The sequence below is a fragment of the Oncorhynchus nerka genome, linkage group LG10, assembly GCF_034236695.1.
Source record: "Oncorhynchus nerka isolate Pitt River linkage group LG10, Oner_Uvic_2.0, whole genome shotgun sequence".
NCBI lineage: Eukaryota > Metazoa > Chordata > Actinopteri > Salmoniformes > Salmonidae > Oncorhynchus > Oncorhynchus nerka.
Window position 1 is genome coordinate 80,575,211 of NC_088405.1, and position 20,969 is coordinate 80,596,179.

A 20,969-nucleotide genomic window follows, 5' to 3' on the forward strand; every position below is an offset into this window, starting at 1 on the left:
TGGGATACACAGCCCATACCCAGCCATCCTGCTCAAGGCCTCGGAGCCGTTTCTGTTCGGGTGCTGCTGCTACAGCACTCCACTGCTGAATCGCTGTCTTTGTCTCTCCGATCATTCATGACCTCATTGAAACTCATTGAAAGAAAGGTCCTCTTATGGTGTATTACTTGGAGATGGGGAGTTCTCCAACTTATGCCTTAGGACCTCTGCTCAGATAGATGTGGAGGATTGAATTTGGTGAATGGCAGAAAGTGTGTTAACAGGGACTGTGATCTTCTGTGATCTTCTTTCCCCAGGGCTCAAGAGGGAGGCACGCCCAAACCAGCCCAGAGGTGAGTCTTTCTCTGTTCTTATTTTTTGGGGGTCTATTTCATCTGATGTTGTTGGGTTCAAATACAATTTGAAATGGAGCTGTTCTGGAGCGCCATATGGGCAGGGTTTGCAGTTTAAGGACTGTTCTATTGGTCAATTTAGCCAGGCAAGCTCAATCAAGTACGGATAAATGATTTCAAATACTATTTGAACACGGATCTGGTTGTTGTTTTTTTGTCTCTGTAGTCATATGAATGGCATGAATGATAACTGATTTTCCCCAGTTGTTCGGTATTACCAGCTATTCAAAACGTTTGTGTTGCCCACATAATTGAATCAATTGTGATTGATTAAACACGATTAACATGATTAAACTTTAACTTAACTTTGGCAAAACCTTTGAATATAATTGATTGAGTTACTGGTCCCCCTCTCTCTACCATGTATTACAGGCTTGACATCTGCACTTAGTAACTCGGTAACTTTCCCAATTAATCACACATTGATCTCAATCGTAGAATTTCGCTTTAGTGTTGTTTAAGTGGGCCCAGGGCCGTGTTCATTAAGCACCAGGTCTCTTGTAAAAGAGGTCTTCTGATCTAAACGGGACTTCCTGGATAAATAATAGTTCAATTAAAACAAACTTAAGAAAATGAACTGAAACAGGGTTGGACTATCTGAACATTTGTCCAATAAGAAACTCTTTTTCATTTTCCGATGCAAAATATTTTGCCACTTCATGCCCTAATCAACACAATCCAGGTGTCATCATCAGAGACTTCTTGTTTTCATGTCAGGATGGACGGGTTAGGCTGTGGGGATGTGCCGAGTGAGGACGACCAGGGGAACGAGATTGAGTGCGAGCAGGACCCTCCCAACTGGCAGGCGCTGGTTAGCCGAGAGGTCCTGGCGGGCCTGACTCCACAGGAGATCAAAAGACAGGAAGTCATCAACGGTGAGGCCGGTAGCCATTTTGGCTCCACATACTGTACAGCTGCCTGGGGATCAATCATACAGATAGATAGCTGTTGAATATTCAACGTAGTTTCATGCTAACTGTTTAGCTTTGAGATGGCAAATATGATGCGCTGTATTATAATTTGTCCTTTACATTTTTATACCTTTATATCCTATCCACCCAGGGCCTCACCTAAACCTTATTGACTATTTGAGTATGTATATGACCAAGCCTACTGTGTCCATTCAAGTCAAGTGGTGAACTCTTTCATCATGATTATCAGTGATGGTGGGTCCGCTAGCTAAATAAACCACAACAAGTCGCTAAGGTTTGTGTGACGTTTTCGTAGGAAAGTCTCCAAATTCTACGTTGCGTAGATCCTGATATACCAGGAAATCTGCAAGCCTCAATCCCAAATGAAAATCTTGGTTCCACCTCATTGTCTTACATCAGGTAGCGTGACAGCCGTCTGCGGGTGCGTTAGAATAGCACCATCTGTCAGAAGACAATGGGTTCCACCTGTCTTATGACGGTTTGACCATAGAGATACGATAGAGCAGTGTTTCCCAAACTCGGTCCTCAGGACCCCAAGGTGTGCACGTTTAGGTTTTTGCTCTAACACTACACAGCTGATTCAAAGTATCAAAGCTTAATGAGTTTATTATTTGAATCAGCTGTGTAGTGTTAGGGCAAAAACCAATACGTGCACACCTTGGAGGACCGAGTTTTGGAAACCCTGTACTAGTGGCTGATGTCATAGACCTGCATAGCTTTAGAATGGGCTGATAATGGCAGATATCGTGTTCTGTTTAATTCTGTGGGTCTGAATGTGTGCATCTCCACAGAGCTCTTCTACACAGAGCGAGCACACCTGAGGATGTTGAAGGTGCTGGATAACGTGTTCTGCCAGAAACTAACCCGAGACAGCATCCTGCCTCCTGGAGACATTAAACACATCTTCACTAACCTAGAGGAGATTGTCCAGCTACACGGTACACTGTGTGTGTGTGTGTGTGTGTGTGTGTGTGTGTGTGTGTGTGTGTGTGTGTGTGTGTGTGTGTCTGTGTGTGTGCAATGCTAGCTATACTCACCGCGGGGCTTCCTCTTCAAAGCTACAGTCAAACTCCTCTCTCAGGGCTAATGCTAATTTACACAACTAGAATTTTCACTTCCTAAATCATTGAAATTCACCTATTCTCAAACAAATGTCCTCTTTTCCCTGACTTTTCTCTTCCTCCCTACAGTGTGGATAACGGAACAGATGACGGTCATTCGGAAGAAGAACGAGACGTCAGTGATAGACCTGATAGGAGACGATCTACTAGCTTGGGTAAGAGAAGACTCTCCCTTTATAGTGCACTACTTTTGACCAGAGCCCTATTGGCATTTTGGGATATATTTTCAGTCACTGCAGGAGAGGGGGAGTATTACATCCAAAAGCCATTGCTAACATTGCTGTGTGTGTGTCTGTGTCCTTTTCTGTGTCCCTGCATTTCCATGTCCCCCTGTGCGTATGTGGGCGCGCATGTTACCATGTCCCTATGTGCGTGTGTGGGCGCGCATGTTACCATGTCCCTCTGTGCGTGTGTGGGCGCGCATGTTACCATGTCCCTCTGTGCGTGTGTGGGCCCGCATGTTACCATGTCCCCCTGTGTGTGTGTGGGCGCGCATGTTACCATGTCCCTCTGTGCGTGTGTGGGCGCGCATGTTACCATGTCCCTCTGTGCGTGTGTGGGCCCGCATGTTACCATGTCCCTCTGTGTGTGTGTGGGCGCGCATGTTACCATGTCCCTCTGTGCGTGTGTGTAGTTCAGTGATGACGAGGAGGAGAAGATCAAGCGGGCGGTGGGTACCTTCTGCAGTAACCAGCCCTTTGCCCTGGAACTCATCAAGACCCGGCAGAAGAAAGACCAGCGCTTCACCTCCTTTATGCAGGTACGACACAGTATACTATACTATATTCTACTGTTCATGGGTTGCATGTTGTGTCACAATATTGTTCTGAAGTTTCTCTTGACGACCGGGCATTCCAATCCATGCATTCTCAGTTGGCGCTAATGAAGATTTTGCATTATAGTGGCTTGGAAAAGCAATGATATCTCTAAAGGGAAAAAACTGTCTTTTGTCATCATTGTGATGTCGTCAGATTGACCATTTGATCTGGAGTGAGTGACTGTAGTACTGACTCGGGTGTGTCTCTCTCGTCCCGTAGGAGGCTGAGAGCAACCGTCTGTGTCGCAGACTGCAGCTGAAGGACATCATTCCAGTGGAGATGCAGAGGCTGACCAAGTATCCACTGCTGCTGGAGAGCATAGCCAAGTACACAGGTACAGTAGACAGCACCGCTATAAAACACAGTCTGTCCACACAACTAATACAGGTTGAGACATTGGCCTGAAAATGATTTGGATGACATATCATCTCTCTTTTGTGTCCATCTGTTGGGAGATAAGTATTGCATTTCTTTGTAATAGTTGATTAAAGATTGTAATGTTTAAATAAAATGACTGAACTAAAGGAAAGCAGATTTAGCTACTCAAAGATTGTAAAAATCTGTCAAAAATTGCATGAAGATTAGGCTATAAATAATCTTGGTTTACCCAGAACTAAGATATGTTTACGTAGTCTCTTCATAAGAGATTAGGCTGTAAATGAATCCGTCATCATCATCATGTCTTCACATTCTCGCGCACGTGGGTTTTTGTTGTGCATTTATTTGGTCCACTCCATGAGATTGATATCATCTGCTTGTTTCCTTTTTTTGCCTGACAGAGGATGCAGAGGAGAGGGACAAGGTGAAGAGGGCCGGGGAGTGCTGCAGGACGATCCTCAACTATGTCAACCAGACAGTGAAAGAGGCAGAGAACAAACAGGTAACTGACTATGGAGAGGACAACCAGTGGGACTAGACACATGGCGAACACATGCACACATCTGGCTACACCAACAGTTTGTCATGGTGCAGCCACGTTTCAATTGAAAACTGTGGGACACTTGCAAGCTAAATTAAGCGAAACCAGTTCAGACTGCACCAATGGGATTCAAACACTTCCTACCTTAATATGGCTGTCTACAGTGGCTTGCAAAAGTATTCACCCCCCTTGGCATTTTTCCTATTTTGTTGCCTTACAACCTGGAATTAAGTTGAATGGGTCCCTCTGATGTACAGCAATTTTAAGTCATACCACAGATTCTCAATTGGATTGAGGTCTGGGCTTTGACTAGGCCATTCCAAGACATAAATGTTTCCCCTTAATCCACTGGAGTGTTGCTTTAGCAGTATGCTTAGGACCATTGTCCTGCTGGAAGGTGAACCGCCGTCCCAGTCTCAAATCTCTGGAAGACTGAAACAGGTTTCCCTCAAGAATTTCCCTGCATTTAGCACCATCCATCATTCGTTCAAATCTGACCAGTTTCCTGGTCCCTGCCGGTTGGTGTTCTCGGTATGATTAGAGGTGTTGGGTTTGCGCCAGACATAGCATTTTCCTTGATGTCCAAAACTCTCAATTTTAGTCTCATCTGACCAGAGTACCTTCTTCCATATGTTTGAAGAGTCTCCCACATGCCTTTTTGAAAACACCAAACGTGTTTGCTTATTTTTTTCTTTAAGTAATGGCTTTTTTTCTGGCCACTCTTCCATAAAGCCCAGCTCTGAGGAGTGTACGGCTTAAAGTGGTCCTATAGACAGATACTCCAATCTCTGCTGTGGAGCTTTGCTGCTCCTTCAGGGTTATCTTTGGTCTCTTTGTTGACGCTCTGATTAATGCCCTCCATGCCTGGTCCATGAGTTTTGGCAGGCGACCCTCTCTTGGCAGGTTTGTTGTGGTGTCATATTCTTTCCATTTTTTAATAATGGATTTAATGGTGCTACGTGGGATGTTCAAAGTTTCTGATATTTTTTTATAACCCAACACTGATCTGTACTTCTCTACAACTTTGTCCCTGACATGTTTGGAGAGCTCCTTGGTCTTCATGGTGCTGCTTGCTTGGTGGTGCCCCTGCTTAGTGGTATTGCAGTCTCTGGGGCCTTTTAGAACAGGTGTATATATGAGTGTTCTAACTGTATACTGTCTCAAATCTCTGGAAGACTGAAACAGGTTTCCCTCAAGAATTTCCCTGCATTTAGCACCATCCATCATTCGTTCAAATCTGACCAGTTTCCTGGTCCCTGCCGGTTGGTGTTCTCGGTATGATTAGAGGTGTTGGGTTTGCGCCAGACATAGCATTTTCCTTGATGTCCAAAACTCTCAATTTTAGTCTCATCTGACCAGAGTACCTTCTTCCATATGTTTGAAGAGTCTCCCACATGCCTTTTTGAAAACACCAAACGTGTTTGCTTATTTTTTTCTTTAAGTAATGGCTTTTTTTCTGGCCACTCTTCCATAAAGCCCAGCTCTGAGGAGTGTACGGCTTAAAGTGTATAAGTGTATAAGTGTGTGTGCTCCTCTCCCTACAGAGGTTAGAGGACTACCAGAGACGCCTGGACCTGTCCTCTCTCAAACAGAGTGAGAACCCAATGATCTCAGAGTTCAAGGTGAGACTACTTGTGTCTCCATTTATTTACATGCATGTACCTTTATTTGACCAGGGAAGTTAATTGGACATATTCTCATTGACAAGAACCCCCGTTGGCTTAAAGCTGTAGAAATGTGCCTGTTCTGACGTGTGTGTGTGTGTGTGTGCGTGTGTGTAGAGTCTAGACCTGACCAAGAAGAAGATGGTGCACGAGGGACCTCTCTCCTGGAAGGTCAACAAAGACAAGACCATCGGTACGTACCCATAATTCAACAGAATGTGTTTTAGCGGTGTAGAAATGTTGATCATGTAGAGAATAATAATATTTTTTTACCTTTAGGACAATTGCTATTTCCATTTTCAGCTTAGCCCTTTGGTACGCTAGAGTTGTCCTCATCCAATGCTGAAAGCTAAGTAGGCTACAACATACAATAGAAGACTGAGAAGAAGACCCGGGGTTCACATGCTATAGTAGTTTTAGCCCACATGAGAACTAGCTTGTCCTGTTGAGTGTAAGTGATTTTCTGTGTGTTGTAAACCGTCTTCTCTCTATACCAAATGCCAGGACTGAGAGAAACAAAATGTTCCCCATGCCATACCAATGAATCAACAACTTGAGTCATGTTGTCATGAATTTCAATGATGTTTATCAATGTATTTCAGTGTCTGTGATGCCATTTGGTTATAAAAACAAAAGTATTACCTTGAACTTCCTCCTGTGCCCTCAGAGCTGTACACGCTGCTCCTGGAGGATATCCTGGTGCTGCTGCAGAAGCAGGACGAGCGGTTGGTCCTCAAGTGCCACAGCAAGAACTTGGCGGGCACCGCCGACACCAAGCACATCTTCAGCCCCATCATCAACCTCAACACCGTGCTGGTGCGCTCGGTAGCCACCGGTGTGTCCATTCAGTTCTAACAATATTAAAGCGTTTTCCCTCGTTTATGTTTCAGTAAAACGCTAAGGGATGGGGCTTGAGAAATGTAACCACCCTCAAATTCATAGACAGAGCTATAGATGCAAGGACTGACAATCCATTGTATCAACATTATAGTTTTAACCACAAACCTATATTTTGGGTTTTTGAAGGGGTACGACAGTTGAACTAAGCTCATGAGGCATTTATAAGTTTTATTCTTGAAGAATTAATCAAATGTATGTAGCAACTGTTATTTCCCTATTAAGGGGGCTATTTAGTGTGAATTATTTTTTTATCTGATATAAATAGTTATTGCTCTATTTTCTACGTTTCCATCTGTGTTGTTCTGAATGTTGCATCCCACTGAAAAGGCTCCTGGAATCATATCTTATCAAATTGCTTCAAGCAACATGTCTGTAGTAGCCTGGTCCCAGATCTGTTTGTGCAGTCTTGCCAACCACCATGTTTGGCATGACAGTGACTGATCTTGCAATAGCTTACATTCTGTTTTACTGATGTGAAATTGGAGTTGGCTACACAGCTCAAACAGACCTGGGACCAGGCTATATCTAGTGGACTTTGGAGAGGAAAGACAACATAGTAAAGACTGTCAATATAATGTATGTTCTAATGATATTGTCTCTTCTCCTGTCAGACAACAAGTCCTTCTTTGTGCTGTCTATGTCCGACAACGGAGCCCAGATCTACGAGCTGATGGCCCAGACCGTGTCCGAGCAAAGAACGTAAGTCTGTTTGTCTGTTCATCCCTAAGTCACTTTATTCAAGCATCCCATTCAGTTGTTACCTGGCTGGAACTAGGATTTAAAAAGTTCCCAGGTTTTCCAGAAATCTCAGGTGAGGGATTCCAGGGGAGAATAAGCAGGGACAGAATCCTCCAACTGAGATTTCAGAAAAATCTGGATTTGCTTGGTCCCTCCAAGCTAAGTTGCTCTCAAAGAGATACAATGCCTTCAGAAAGTATACACACCCCTTTATTTCACATTTTGTTGTCACAGCCTGAATTTCAAATGGATTCAATTTAGATTTTCTGTCACTGATATACACACAATACCCCTTGAAATGAATAACAATTTAATGAAATGTATTCAGTCAATAAGTATTCCCAGGTTTTTCTGAGGGCACACACTTTGTGTTATGAATGTATTGTAATGTTTTTAAAATTGTATAACTGCCTTAATTTTGTTGGACCCCTTGGCAGAAGCTAATGGGGATCCATAATAAATACAAATACAAAGTCCTCAACTCGCAGCTCCATTAAATAGTACCAGCAAAACACCAGTCTCAACATCAACAGTGAATAGGTGACTCCGGGATGCTGGCCTTCTCAGTTGTGCACTGGGCCTCCCACCACTCTTTCTATTCTGGTTAGGGCCAGTTTGCTCTGTTCTGTGAAGGAAGTAGTACACCGCGTTGTACGAGATCTTCAGTTTCTTGGCAATTTCTCGGATGGAATTGCCTTCATTTCTCAGAATAAGAATAGACTGATGAGCTTGTAATCGAACCCACAAATGCTGATGCTCCAGATACTCAGCTAGTCTAAAGGCCAGTTTTATTGCTTCTTTAATCAGAACATCAGTTTTCAGCTGTGCTAACATAATTGCAAAAGGGTTTTCTAATGATCAATTAGCCTTTTAAAATGATAAACTTGGATTAGCTAACACAACCTGCAATTGGAACACAGGAGTGATGGTTGCTGATAATGGGCCTCTTTTTGCCTATGTAGATATTCCATTTAAAAAATATATCTGCTGTTTCCAGCTACAATAGTCATTTACAACATTAAAAATGTCTACACTGTATTTCTGATCAATTTGATGTTATTTTAATGGACAGAAAATGTGCTTTTCTTTTAAAAACAAGGACATTTCTAAGTGATCCCAAACTTTTGAATTGTTGTATGTGTATGTATTTATATGACAAAACACATCACGACAAGAGAGACAACACTACATAAAGAGAGACCTAAGACAACAACATACTGTAGCAAGGCAGCAACACATTACAACACAGCATGGTAGCAACAGAACATGACAACAACATGGTAGCAGCACAAAACATGGTACAAACATGTTTGGGCACAGACAACAGCACAAAGGGCAAGAAGGTACATCATGCAAAGCAGCCACAACTGTCAGTAAGAGTGTCCATGATTGAGTCTTTGAATGAAGAGATTGAGATAAAACTGTCCAGTTTGAGTGTTTGTTGCAGCTTGTCCCAGTCGCTAGCTGCAGTGAAGTGAAAAGAGGAGCGACCCAGGGATGTATGTGCTTTGGGGACCTTTAATACTAACCTAAATGAAAGAGTGAAAAGAATGAAGCCTGTACAGAATAAAAATATTCCAAAACATGCATCCTGTTTGCGACAAGGCACTTAAATAATACTGTAAAAAATGTGGCAAAAAAAATGAAATTCTGGGAATAGAGCTAGTTATAGTTTTGACTTAGCTTGAAAATCTATAGCAAAACTTGAAAGTAGCTTTCTAGCAATGATCAACAACCAACTTGACAGAGCTTGAAGAGCTTGAAGAATGGCCAAATATTGTACAAATATTGTACAATCCAGGTGTGCAAATCTCTTAGAGAATCACAGCTGTATTCGCTGCCAAAGGTGTTTCTAACTTGTATTGTCTCAGGGTAGTGAATACTTATCTAATCAAGATAAAATATTAATATTTATTCATACATTTTTTATAAATTTTGTGTAGATTGTTGGCCAAAAATCCATTTTAGTCCCGCTTTGTAACAACAAAATGTGGAAAAAGTAAATTGGTGTGAGAACTTTCTGAAGTCACTGTAGATGTTGCACTTCCCAGGAAGACAGGATGGGCTCACTTTCTATTTCTATGGTTGGTCTGTTTCTCATTAACTCCTCCCACCCACTAGGTGGCAGTGTCTGATAACGCAGAGCGCAGAAACCATGAAGACGAAAACACACATACCTTTACTTCAGACCGAGTGAGTTCACTGGCCTTGTTGGCTTTTTATATACACTGCTCAAAAGAATAAAGGGAACACTAAAATAACACATCCTAGATCTGAATGAATGAAATATTCTTATTAAATACTTTTTTCTTTACATAGTTGAATGTGCTGACAACAATCACACAATTATCAATGGAAATCAAATTTATCAACCCATGGAGGTCTGGATTTGGAGTCACACTCAAAATTAAAGTGCAAAACCACACTACAGGCTGATCCAACTTTGATGTAATGTCCTTAAACAAGTCAAAATGAGGCTCAGTAGTGTGTGTGGCCTCCACGTGCCTGTATGACCTCCCTACCACGCCTGGGCTTGCTCCTGATGAGGTGGCGGACGGTCTCCTGAGGGATCTCTCCTGGACAGTCTGTGGTGCAACGTGGCGTTGGTGGATGGAGCGAGACATGATGTCCCAGATGTACTCAATTGGATTCAGGTCTGGGGAACGGGCGGGCCAGTCCATAGCATCAATGCCTTCCTCTTGCAGGAACTGCTGACACACTCCAGCCACATGAGGTCTAGCATTGACTTGCATTAGGAGGAACCCAGGGCCAACCGCACCAGCATATGGTCTCACAAGGGGTCTGAGGATCTCATCTCGGTACCTAATGGCAGTCAGGCTACCTCTGGCGAGCACATGGAGGGCTGTGCGGCCCCCCAAAGAAATGCCACTCCACACCATGACTGACCCACCGCCAAACCGGTCATGCTGGAGGATGTTGCAGGCAGCAGAACGTTCTCCACGGCGTCTCCAGACTCTGTCACATGTGCTCAGTGTGAATTTGCTTTCATCTGTGAAGAGCACAGGGCGCCAGTGGCGAATTTGCCAATCTTGGTGTTCTCTGGCAATTGCCAAATGTCCTGCACGGTGTGGACGTCGGGCCCTCATACCATCCTTATGGAGTCTGTTTCTGACCGTTTGAGCAGACACATGCACATTTGTGGCCTGCTGGAGGTCATTTTGCAGGGCTCTGGCAGTGCTCTTCCTGCTCCTCCTTGCACAAAGGTGGAGGTAGCGGTCCTGCTGCTGGGTTGTTGCCCTCCTACGGCCTCCTGATGTACTGGCCTATCTCCTGGGAGCGCCTCCATGCTCTGGACACTACGCTGACAGACACAACAAACCTTCTTGCCACATCTCGCATTGATGTGCCATCCTGGATGAGCTGCACTACCTGAGCCACTTGTGTGGGTTGTAGACTCCGTCTCATGCTACCACTAGAGTGAAAGCACCGCCAGCATTCAAAAGTGACCAAAACATCAGCCAGGAAGCATAGGAACTGAGAAGTGGTCTGTGGTCCCCACCTGCAGAACCACTCCTTTATTGGGGGTGTCTTGCTAAATGCCTATAATTTCCACCTGTTGTCTATTCCATTTGCACAACAGCATGTGAAATTTATTGTCAATCAGTGTTGCTTCCTAAGTGGACAGTTTGATTTCACAGAAGTGTGATTGACTTGGAGTTACATTGTGTTGTTTAAGTGTTCCCTTAATTTTTTTGAGCAGTGTGTATTTTATATGTACTTTTATACACTCTGCTTTCTAATGAAAAAAGGCACATCGCCCTAGTTTATAATTTACGTTTGTGTGTGCGTGCATACATTTGGCATGTGTCTTGCAGTGTGGAGCGAGACGCAGTAGAGATTATCAGCACGGGGGTGCCCAAACTGAACAAAGACCCTGAGCGCACCTCCATGGGATGTACCCAGTCCCCAGGTATCAATAACTAGACATTTAATACATTTTCAAAAATCTAATCAAATCAAATTTTATTGGTCACATACACATATTTAGCAGATTTTATTGCAGGTGTAGCGAAATGCTTGTGTTCCTAGCTCCAACAGTGTAGTAGTATCTAACAATTTTAAAAAAACATCTACCCTATGAAAAGCTATGTGAGTTTGACTATTCTTCATGCAGTTGTAACACACCTTCATTACCCATGTATCTGTGTCCCCTAGAAAAAGACGTCACTTCCTTGCCGGGTCTGCAACCCACACCCACATCGACCAACCCATTTGACGGTGTCAAATCAGACGACGAGGAAGAAGAGGACTCGCCACTGCCAGACAGAAGAGAAGAACAAGAAGAGGAGGAGGAAGTGGAGGAGGTAGATGAGGAGGAAGTTGAAGCTTTTCTGGATGGAGAGCTGGCAGACAGACTGCCCATCCTCCAGGAAAGGTCACGCCTGGGCATCGCCATCGACGACGAGGATCCCGATGACGCCTTCGGCATGCCACCCTCCAGAGCCGAGGAGGCCCTAAGAACCTGTGAGTTCACTGGCTTAGCCTTAGACCAATATGTCACATACAGTGATAGAATGACACATTGAATGGCACACTAAATGTTTTGCAACGGAAACTGAAAATGAGTGTTTCTTCTTCGCCTAATGAACATGACCCTGTAGCCACGCTGACTCTCTCTCCTTATTCCAGTGGCAGCCCTGAGGCAGGTCCTTCTCAACCACATGACGAGCAGAGCAGAGGGCAGCGACAAGGACAAAGAGAAGGGGAAAGAAAAAGAGCAGAGGAAGGGCCGAGCCCCTGGAGGCCGCCTGCTGAGGACCACGTCCCTGAGGGGCCCAGAGGACAACAACAGTATCTCGGCCCCAAGCAGCGTAGCAGCACCCTCTACTGGCTCCGAGAGCGGCGCCTCGGAGAAGACCGAGGCAGGGAGGGAGGAGGAGGCCCCGGGGTCCAATGAACTACCGTCTGGGGACACAGGTTTCTTTGAGACTTCCGAGGAATACGGTGAGCCAACTGGGACATTCAAGGCAGAAAAGCGGCAGGGGATTCACCCTTTAGGTTAAGTAGTATTTCACTTAGTCATGAATCGTTGTCGATGATTGTGGAAGTTAAAGTACTCAGGTGGGCATAACTTACCCATTTCCAACCCTCTCTCCCTCCCTCCCCATTTCTCTTTCCCTCCCTCCCCAGGCAGTTACATGGTCCTGGAGGGCTACGGGGCCTCGGGGGAGAGCAGCACGGACAATGACGGTCAGGCGAGTGGCGGGGGGGGTGGGGCCCAATGGGGCCCGGACATCGACCTGAAGAAGCTACTCTCCTCATCCTCGCAGACAGGGGGTGCCGGCCCCAAACTCAGACGCCAGGTCATGACCCACATCCGCCTGCTCCAGGCCAACCTGCAGCACCTGAAGGTACACAATCAACCTCCCTTTAAGTAACATGAAGTTTCCCCCCCCTAGATCAGACCTGGGTTCAAATACTATTTGAAATCATTACCTCTGGATTTTGACAATGATGCCCTTTATCTACTTCCCCACAGTTCGATGAACTTGTGGATACCGTTTTTATATCTCTGTCCAGCATGAAGGAGGTTAGAGGTAGTTTCACGCGCCAATGCTAATCAGTCTTAGCACAATAACTGTCAGTCTATGGCTATCTGCTTGCATGGCACTAATTAGCAACTTAAGTCAAACAGCACGCAGAGAAATAAAAATGGTATCCATGAGTTCATCTGACTCTGGGGAAGTAGTTAAAGTGCCTCATTGCCAAAATCCCAAAGTATCCCTTTAAAAGTGGTTGATTGAGTATGCCTGATTTAGACCAATTAGAATAGTCCCAAAATGGCAAACCACGCCCATTTAGCACATCAGGCAGGCTAGAGTAAGCGCTTAAAAGTGCATTATGCAGAAATTGCTGCACCATTTCCTGGTTCCTAATATTCTAATAGTTCGCCTAATTTCAGTTTGTGACAAAACAAGCAAGTATAGTGTAGAGAATAATTCTAAACCATTGTGAAATTTTCAGCTGTTTAACCTAGTGTACAAAACTGAAAGTAAAAGACTTGAAAACGAAACTTAACAATGGGAAGCATAGAAATAGCGCACATAGAACAGGTATACCGCTTCTTAGACGTGCTGTCGATGAGAATGACATATCTATAACTCATATTTCTATGTGAATTTGGTCAGATCTTCCAAAAACTGACATATTGCAGCTTTAAAGTATTTGAAAGATTTCAGATAAATCAGACCTGGCTTCAAATGCTAAGGTCAGTTTTTTGTTCTTAGCTGATCTTTGATGTGTGCCCCAGGGCATCTTCGGCCCAGAACTCGCGCTTTGAGTGAAATGTATGAGAAGGGCTTTATAGGTAAAGTTATTCAATATCTGTCATGCAGTCTCTCACGCGGCATGATCAAGACATCTGTTTGTCAATCTGCCTGTTTGCTCATACTATTATATTTGTTTTACTGTATGGGGCCATCTACCCATACACTAATTTTATCCATCTGTATGTTCATATGTTCTACCAGAGCTAAGTTTCTGTCAACAATCTGCTTTCAGGAAGTGGAGACCAAGTATAATGAACTGTGCCAAAGGCTGACTGAAACAGCTACTGACATAGAGGAGAACAAAGGTACTGTGAATTATTGATACTGCATCTCATATGACACTCTGTACTCTTTATCAGTAAAGTATCCGGGTGCGTCCCAAATGGCACCTTCTTCCCTATAAATTGCACTACTTTTGAGAGCTCTATGGGCCCTGGTCAAAAGTAGTGCAATTTATAGGGAAGAAGAAGGTGCCGTTTGGGACGTACTCTGATACTTATCATGAACAGATACAACAGTAGTTCACATGCACAGGATGCTTGAAAGGGCTTTGGAGTACATACGCGTAGATTTATCTTGTGCTCCACCGATACATAGCTATTTCTGCAGGCATTGAAGTTTGAGTAAACCGTACACACGGGACAACAAACAGAAGACGTATCACAACTTAAAACCAGATGTGTTGTTGGTTATCATAAGTATAGGTTTTGTGGTCAAATATCAAAGAGAAAAACACGATGAGGAAAGCAAAATCAAAATGTGTTTATTATTTCTCTTTCTGCTGTCTCTCTCGCTTCGCTCTTCAGATAATAGTTAGTGATGACAGAGCCCCTTCCCCCTCCACCACAAGAGGACGAAGGAGGGACACGGAGGACGACACCTCTTCCTGTCCTCTGGAGGCCCACCACCTCAGCCCCCCACCCCTCCCATACTGCTGTGGCCCACAGAGGAGACTGGAACGATCAGGGGACCCCCCCCCAGCACAAATGGCAATCAGGGAAAAGAACGCCACAACTCACACAGCGTTCTCACTAGGACCATTCCACCCCCAAACACCCCACTTTGGAAATTAACACAAGTGCTGCTCAAAGTGTACTGACTACCACCACCATCAGGATATTAGTAGATAGGGATTGAAGTTCTTTTTCAACCCCCGCTTCTTTCTCCTCCTGTGGATAAGAGTGCCGTCTTCCCATTGCTCACGTGCATTCAGCATTCGGAACACGCCACTTTCAATATATCCATCGGGGTCAGAAACACAACTGTACGTGATGCTATAGTCCAACTTAAATCACAACTGTGTTGTGGTTAATGGTTTGGACCTGGAGGACCACCATGACAAAGGCTTAGCAGAGTGAGAATGCGGGGTGGAGAGGGTGGTCAATATACATACCTCTTCAGTTGGAATCATTCCATGATTGATCAAATTCCACTCTAACAAAAAATGGCAAGTTTAATCCGTGTTTTGTCTAAACGTAATACTATGTTAAGTGAACCCCCCATCATGCCTACAACATTGAAAGCCTTGTAGATTTTGATTAGGTATCTTAAGACATCCTGAAGTAATTCTTGAATCACTTAGCGGTGAATCCTATTGTAACCTCCACTTAAGTCAAATGTTCCCTTAAGTTAGGATTCTCCCTTCAATAGGTCCTCAAGTGATTTAGTGGATCTCATTAACCCGCATCCTTAGCATGAAGCCTTGGTCTTGTTCACTGTAGATGGTGAAAGAATAAATTGACAAACTCCATTTTCTTGAGAGATATTTCAGTGATATACTGCCAGTGGTGAGGTGATAACAGTATACCGGTAAGCCCTCCATTTGTTCACCTTTTGGTGTGGCTGTATCTCCTCTGGCTTGAGTTGTGGCTCTTGGAAACGCGTGGTGTGATATAGCAAAATACAAGAGGACAGTCTGTCATTAGAGTTATTGACTTCCCTCTGAAGTCATGTAGTATTCATCCATTCCTAATTGATAGGGACCCTCCTGGATCGGGGAACACCCCCAGCTCTTTGCCCAGTTTCCGTATACCTTCAATTTTTCTGGTTTTGGAACTAAACTCTCTACGTTACTGTACATCGTCCTTTGTGTACGAGCTACTGAGGAAGTCTCATAAATAAGCTTCTGGGGTGAGAACACAGGACCTGTGTAATTTCATGGTTGGATTGAGAAAAGACTGGCACAAAAAATATATTACTTTCACCAGCCGGAAGACTTGGATGAAAAGGACTTCTATGGACTATTTTAAATGTTTTTAAAAAATGACTAACAGTTATGAAAAACACTGCATCTCTTAAAATAAGAGCAATCTTTTAAAAAAAAAACTTTAAAAAACATTTCTCTCCTGCTTTCTACATTATACAATCATGTATTACTTTGACAGAAACTACTAAAACCAGGAGAGAATAAGACTGCAACGTATCCCTAAAATATTACATGTAATCTGTCTTTTTATTATTTTTGTCTAGACGTTATATTTTTATTATATTATTGTGAGCACTATTATTATGGTCTCTGGCTCTGTTGAAAACGTAAATAGTTATTTTAGGTGAGAGATTTAAATTTGACTGATCTATTGTATTAAAATGAAAGGAAAGTTAATCTTCCTGTGTAAAGGGAGGGAAATATGAGTTTGGAATATCGGCCCAAACTACACAACTTAAAATGTTCAAATATCATTAAAGAAGCTTGCTGGAAACACTGATGGTGGAGCGTTATTCTCTGTGCTTGGATGTGAAAATACTGCTGTATATATTGGTATATCTTCTTGTTACGAATGTTTATGTTTCATTTTATGAGCATTCTAGGGAGTTTTTCCTAGCCACTGTGCTTCTACATCTGCATTGCTTGCTCTTTGGGTATCTGTATGGTATGGTCAAGGTAATTTTTTTGAACAGTCTGGCATGGACATGTTGGCCATGATTTGACCTGTAATCCTTCTGTCATACAGAAGATAGTGTCAAAATCGAAGGAAAACCGGGGGAGAAAAGCACTGACGCAGGTTAGAGTTGTACCCTGTCCACTATAGAATTTATGTTGGCGATGCGCTTGTAAGAGTTTATCCATAGAGATGTATAGATGACCCTAGTGCCAAAAGCCTGTTTTAGCATGGACAGCACCATAGATGACTTAAACCATTTGAACAAGTCAACTGGGTGAGACTTCCCATGATTTAAGGATCACATAAATCCATCCAGGTCATGAGGAGGGATCAGCCACTGAATTATACTTGTGAGCAAACATTCCATAACTGCAGGTGGCAGTAAATCACCAACCTTGGCCTTATACCTGTTTTATAATGGTTCAAACAACACAATTCAGGTGGCAGTATGCACCCTCATAGAAGGACATTCTAATATGTATTGGGACAGGGGGTGAATACTTATCTTATCAACTGATTTCAATCTGAATTGTAACATTTTGGCACTGTCAACAAGGACTGTCGGTGAATGGATGTTTTCTATTTGTCACACGATTCTCGGGAAACACTAGACAATGTCGTGCGTGAAAAGTCCAGGAGGGCAGCCATTTCTGAGATACTGGATCCATCCGGCGGGCCTGACACCGACAATCATACCACACTCAAGGTCACTTAGGTCACTGGTTTGGCCCCTTCTAAAATTAATTTGAACAGTAACTGAATGCCTCGATGTCTGTCTGCCAGCTTTATATAGCAAGCCACGGCCACTTGACTCAATGTCGGTAGGAGCGATCTGTTTTTGTGAACGGGATGGTGTACCTAATAAACTGGCCAGTGAGTTTAGATACCTGTTATGTTTTAGATTATTTTATTTATTTTTTTAAACCTTTTTTTTTATCTAGGCAAGTCCGTTAATTCTTAGTTACAATGACGGCCAAACCCTAACAACGCTGGGCCAATTGTGCCGCGTCTGATGGTACTCTCAATCATGTCAGGTTATGATACAGCCTGGAATTGAACCAGGGTCTTTAGTGATGCCTCAAGCACTGAGATGCAGTGCCTTAGACTGCTGAACCACTCGGGAGCCCAATGAGGTAACCTTATAAACTATACCATGTAAAAACCTGCCCTGCTGAAGGGATGGCGCCGGAAGAAATGGCAGCAGTTTTACGGGCGCCCAACCAATTGTGCTATTATGTGGGTTTTTTCGCGTTATTCGTAACTTATTTTGTACATCATGTTTCTGCAACCATATCTTACGGCAAAAAAGAGCTTCTGGATATCAGGACAGCGATCACTCACCTCGGATGAGACAAAAAAAAAATCTTCAACAAACAAGACGCACAAGACATTCTCCAAACACCTGGCAGGGCAGACATCCCCGTTATTTGCAAGAGGAAGCGATGCAGGTACAGAGGTCAAAGAGCCGGATGTCTGTTCAGGATCCGGAAAAGTCAAGTGGGAAAGCTGCCGTTACCGTCAATACTACTCGCCAATGTGCAATCATTGGACAATAAACTAGACGAGGTATGATCACGAATATCCTACCAACGGGACATCAACTGTAATATCCTATGTTTCACGGAATCGTAACTGAACGACGACATGGATATTCAGCTAGCGGGATACATGCTGCACCGGCAAGATAGAACAGCACACTCCGGTAAGATGAGGGGGGTCTGTGCATATTTGTAAACAGCTGGTGCAAGAAATCTAAGGAAGTCTCTAGATTTTGCTCGCCTGAAGTAGAGTATATTGTGATAAATTGCAGGCCACACTACTTGCCTAGAGAGTTTTCAGCTATACTTTTCGTGGCTATTCATTTACCACCGCAGACAGATGCTGGCACTAAGATCGCACTTAGTCAGCTGTATAAGGAAATAAGCAAACAGGAAACCACTCACCCAGAGGCGGCGCTCCTAGTGGCCGGAGACTTTAATGCAGGGAAACTTAAATCAGTTCTACCAAACTTCCATCAACATGTTAAATGTGCAACCAGAGGGGAAGAAAATTCTAGATCACCTGTACTCCACACACAGAGACACGTACAAAGCTCTCCCTCGCCCTACATTTGGTAAATCTGACCACAACTCTATCCTCCTGATTCCTGCTTACAAGCAAAACTTAAAGCAGGAAGCACCAGTGACTCTATAAAAAAGTGGTCAGATGAAGCAGATGCTAAACAACAGGACTGTTTTGCTAGCACAGACTGGAACATGTTCCGAGATTCTTCCGATGCCACTGAGGAATACACCACCTCAGTCACTGGCTTTATCAATAAGTGCATCGAGGACGTCGTCCCCACAGTGACTGTACGTACATACCCTAATCAGAAGCGATGGATTACAGGCAACATTCGCACTGAGCTAAAGGGTAGAGCTGCCGCTTTCAAGGTGCGGGACACTAACCCGGAAGCTTATAAGAAATCCTGCTATGCCCTGCGACGAACCATCAAACAGGCCAAACGTCAATACAGGGCTAAGATTGAATCATACTACACCGGCTCCAACACTCGTCTTATGTGGCAGGGCTTGCAAACTATTACAGACTACAAAGGGAAGCACAGCCGCGAGCTGCCCAGTGACACGAGCCTACCAGATGAGCTAAATCACTTCTGTGCTCGCTTCGAGGCAACCAACACTGAGGCATGCATGAGAGCATCAGCTGTTCTGGACGACTGTGTGATCGCGCTCTCCATAGCCAACTTGAGTAAGAACAAGGCTGCGGGGCCAGATGGATTACCAGGACGTGTGCTCCGCGCATGTGCTGACCAACTGGCAAGTGTCTTCACTGACATTTTCAACATGTCCCTGATTGAGTCTGTAATACCAACATGTTTCAAGCAAACAACTATAGTCACTGTGCCCAAGAACACAAAGGCAACCTGCCTAAATGACTACAGACCCTTTGAAAGGTTGGTGATGGCTCACATCAACAACATTATCCCAGAAACCCTACACCCACTCCAATTTGCATACCGCCCAAACAGATCAACAGATGATGCAATCTCTATTGCACTCCACACTGCCCTTTCCCACCTGGACAAAATTAACACTTATGTGAGAATGCTATTCATTGACTACAGCTCAGCGTTCAACACCATAGTACCCTCAAAGCTCATCAATAAGCTAAGAATCCTGAGACTAAACACCTCCCTCTGCAACTGGATCATGGACTTCCTGACGGCCCGCCTCCAGGTGGTGAGGGTAGGTAGCAACACACCTGCCACACTGATCCTCAACACTGGAGTTCCCCAGGGGTGCGTGCTCAGTCCCCTCCTGTACTCCCTGTTCACCCACGACTGCATGGCCAGGCATGACTCCAAAACCATCATTAAGTTTGCAGACAGCACAACAGTGGTAGGCCTGATCACCGACAAGACAGCCTATAGGGAGGAGGTCAGAGAACCTGGCCGGGTGGTGCCAGAATAACAAGCTATCCCTCAACATAACCAAGACTAAGGAGAATATTGTGGACTATAGGAAAAGGAGGATCGAGCACGCCCCCATTCTCATCGACGGGGCTGTAGTGGAGCAGGTTGAGAGCTTCAAGTTCCTTGGTGTCCACATCAACAAGAAACTAGAATGGTCCAAACACACCAAGACAGTCATGAAGAGGGCACGACAAAGCCTTTTCCCACTCAGGAAACTAAAAAGATTTGGCATGGATCCTGAGATCCTTAAAAGGTTCTACAGCTGCATCATCGAGAGCATCCTGACTGGTTGCATCACTGCCTGGTACGGTAATTGCTCGGCCTCTGACCGCAAGGCACTACAGAGGGTAGTGCGTATGGCCCAATACATCACTGGGGCTAAGCTGCCTGCCATCCAGGACCTCTACACCAGGCGGTGTCAGAGGAAGGCCCTAAAAATTGTCAAAGACCCCAGCCATAGACTGTTCTCTCTACTACTGCATGGCAAGCGGTACCAGAGTGCCAAGTCTAGGACAAAAAAGGCTTCTCAACAGTTTTACCCCCAAGCCATAAGACTCCTGAACAGGTAATCAAATGGCTACCTGGACTATTTGCATTGTGTGCCCCCCAACCCCACTTTATACGCTGCTGCTACTCTCTGTTTATCATATATGCATAGTCACTTTAACTATACATTCATGTACATACTATCTCAATTGGGCCGACCAACCAATGTTCCCGCACATTGGCTAGCCGGGCTATCTGCATTGTGTCCCACCCACCACCCGCCAACCCCTCTTTTATGCTACTGCTACTCTGTTCATCACATATGCATAGTCACTTTAACCATATCTACATGTAC

The 20,969-nt window shown here is 44.2% G+C and overlaps 1 protein-coding gene across 2 annotated transcripts in view; it reads left to right on the plus strand.

Moving 5' to 3' along the window:
• Nucleotides 1-16,473, plus strand: part of LOC115136092 (rho guanine nucleotide exchange factor 12-like) — a 117,432-nt gene extending 100,959 nt beyond the window's left edge. The window contains exons 23-40 of one of the 2 annotated variants that reach the window (XM_029671508.2): nt 297-332; nt 1,110-1,267; nt 2,116-2,262; nt 2,515-2,600; nt 3,080-3,205; nt 3,483-3,597; nt 4,043-4,143; nt 5,727-5,804; nt 5,964-6,039; nt 6,514-6,681; nt 7,358-7,445; nt 9,606-9,677; nt 11,321-11,415; nt 11,661-11,969; nt 12,135-12,503; nt 12,636-12,856; nt 14,007-14,079; nt 14,581-16,473. In XM_029671508.2, the coding sequence (XP_029527368.1) occupies nt 297-332; nt 1,110-1,267; nt 2,116-2,262; nt 2,515-2,600; nt 3,080-3,205; nt 3,483-3,597; nt 4,043-4,143; nt 5,727-5,804; nt 5,964-6,039; nt 6,514-6,681; nt 7,358-7,445; nt 9,606-9,677; nt 11,321-11,415; nt 11,661-11,969; nt 12,135-12,503; nt 12,636-12,856; nt 14,007-14,079; nt 14,581-14,591 (2,329 nt within the window). In that variant the 3' untranslated portion in view covers nt 14,592-16,473. The remainder of the gene's footprint in view (nt 1-296; nt 333-1,109; nt 1,268-2,115; nt 2,263-2,514; nt 2,601-3,079; nt 3,206-3,482; nt 3,598-4,042; nt 4,144-5,726; nt 5,805-5,963; nt 6,040-6,513; nt 6,682-7,357; nt 7,446-9,605; nt 9,678-11,320; nt 11,416-11,660; nt 11,970-12,134; nt 12,504-12,635; nt 12,857-14,006; nt 14,080-14,580) is intronic. The other variant, XM_065023789.1, reaches the window with a different exon arrangement.
• The last annotated feature ends 4,496 nt before the right edge of the window (nt 16,474-20,969 follow it).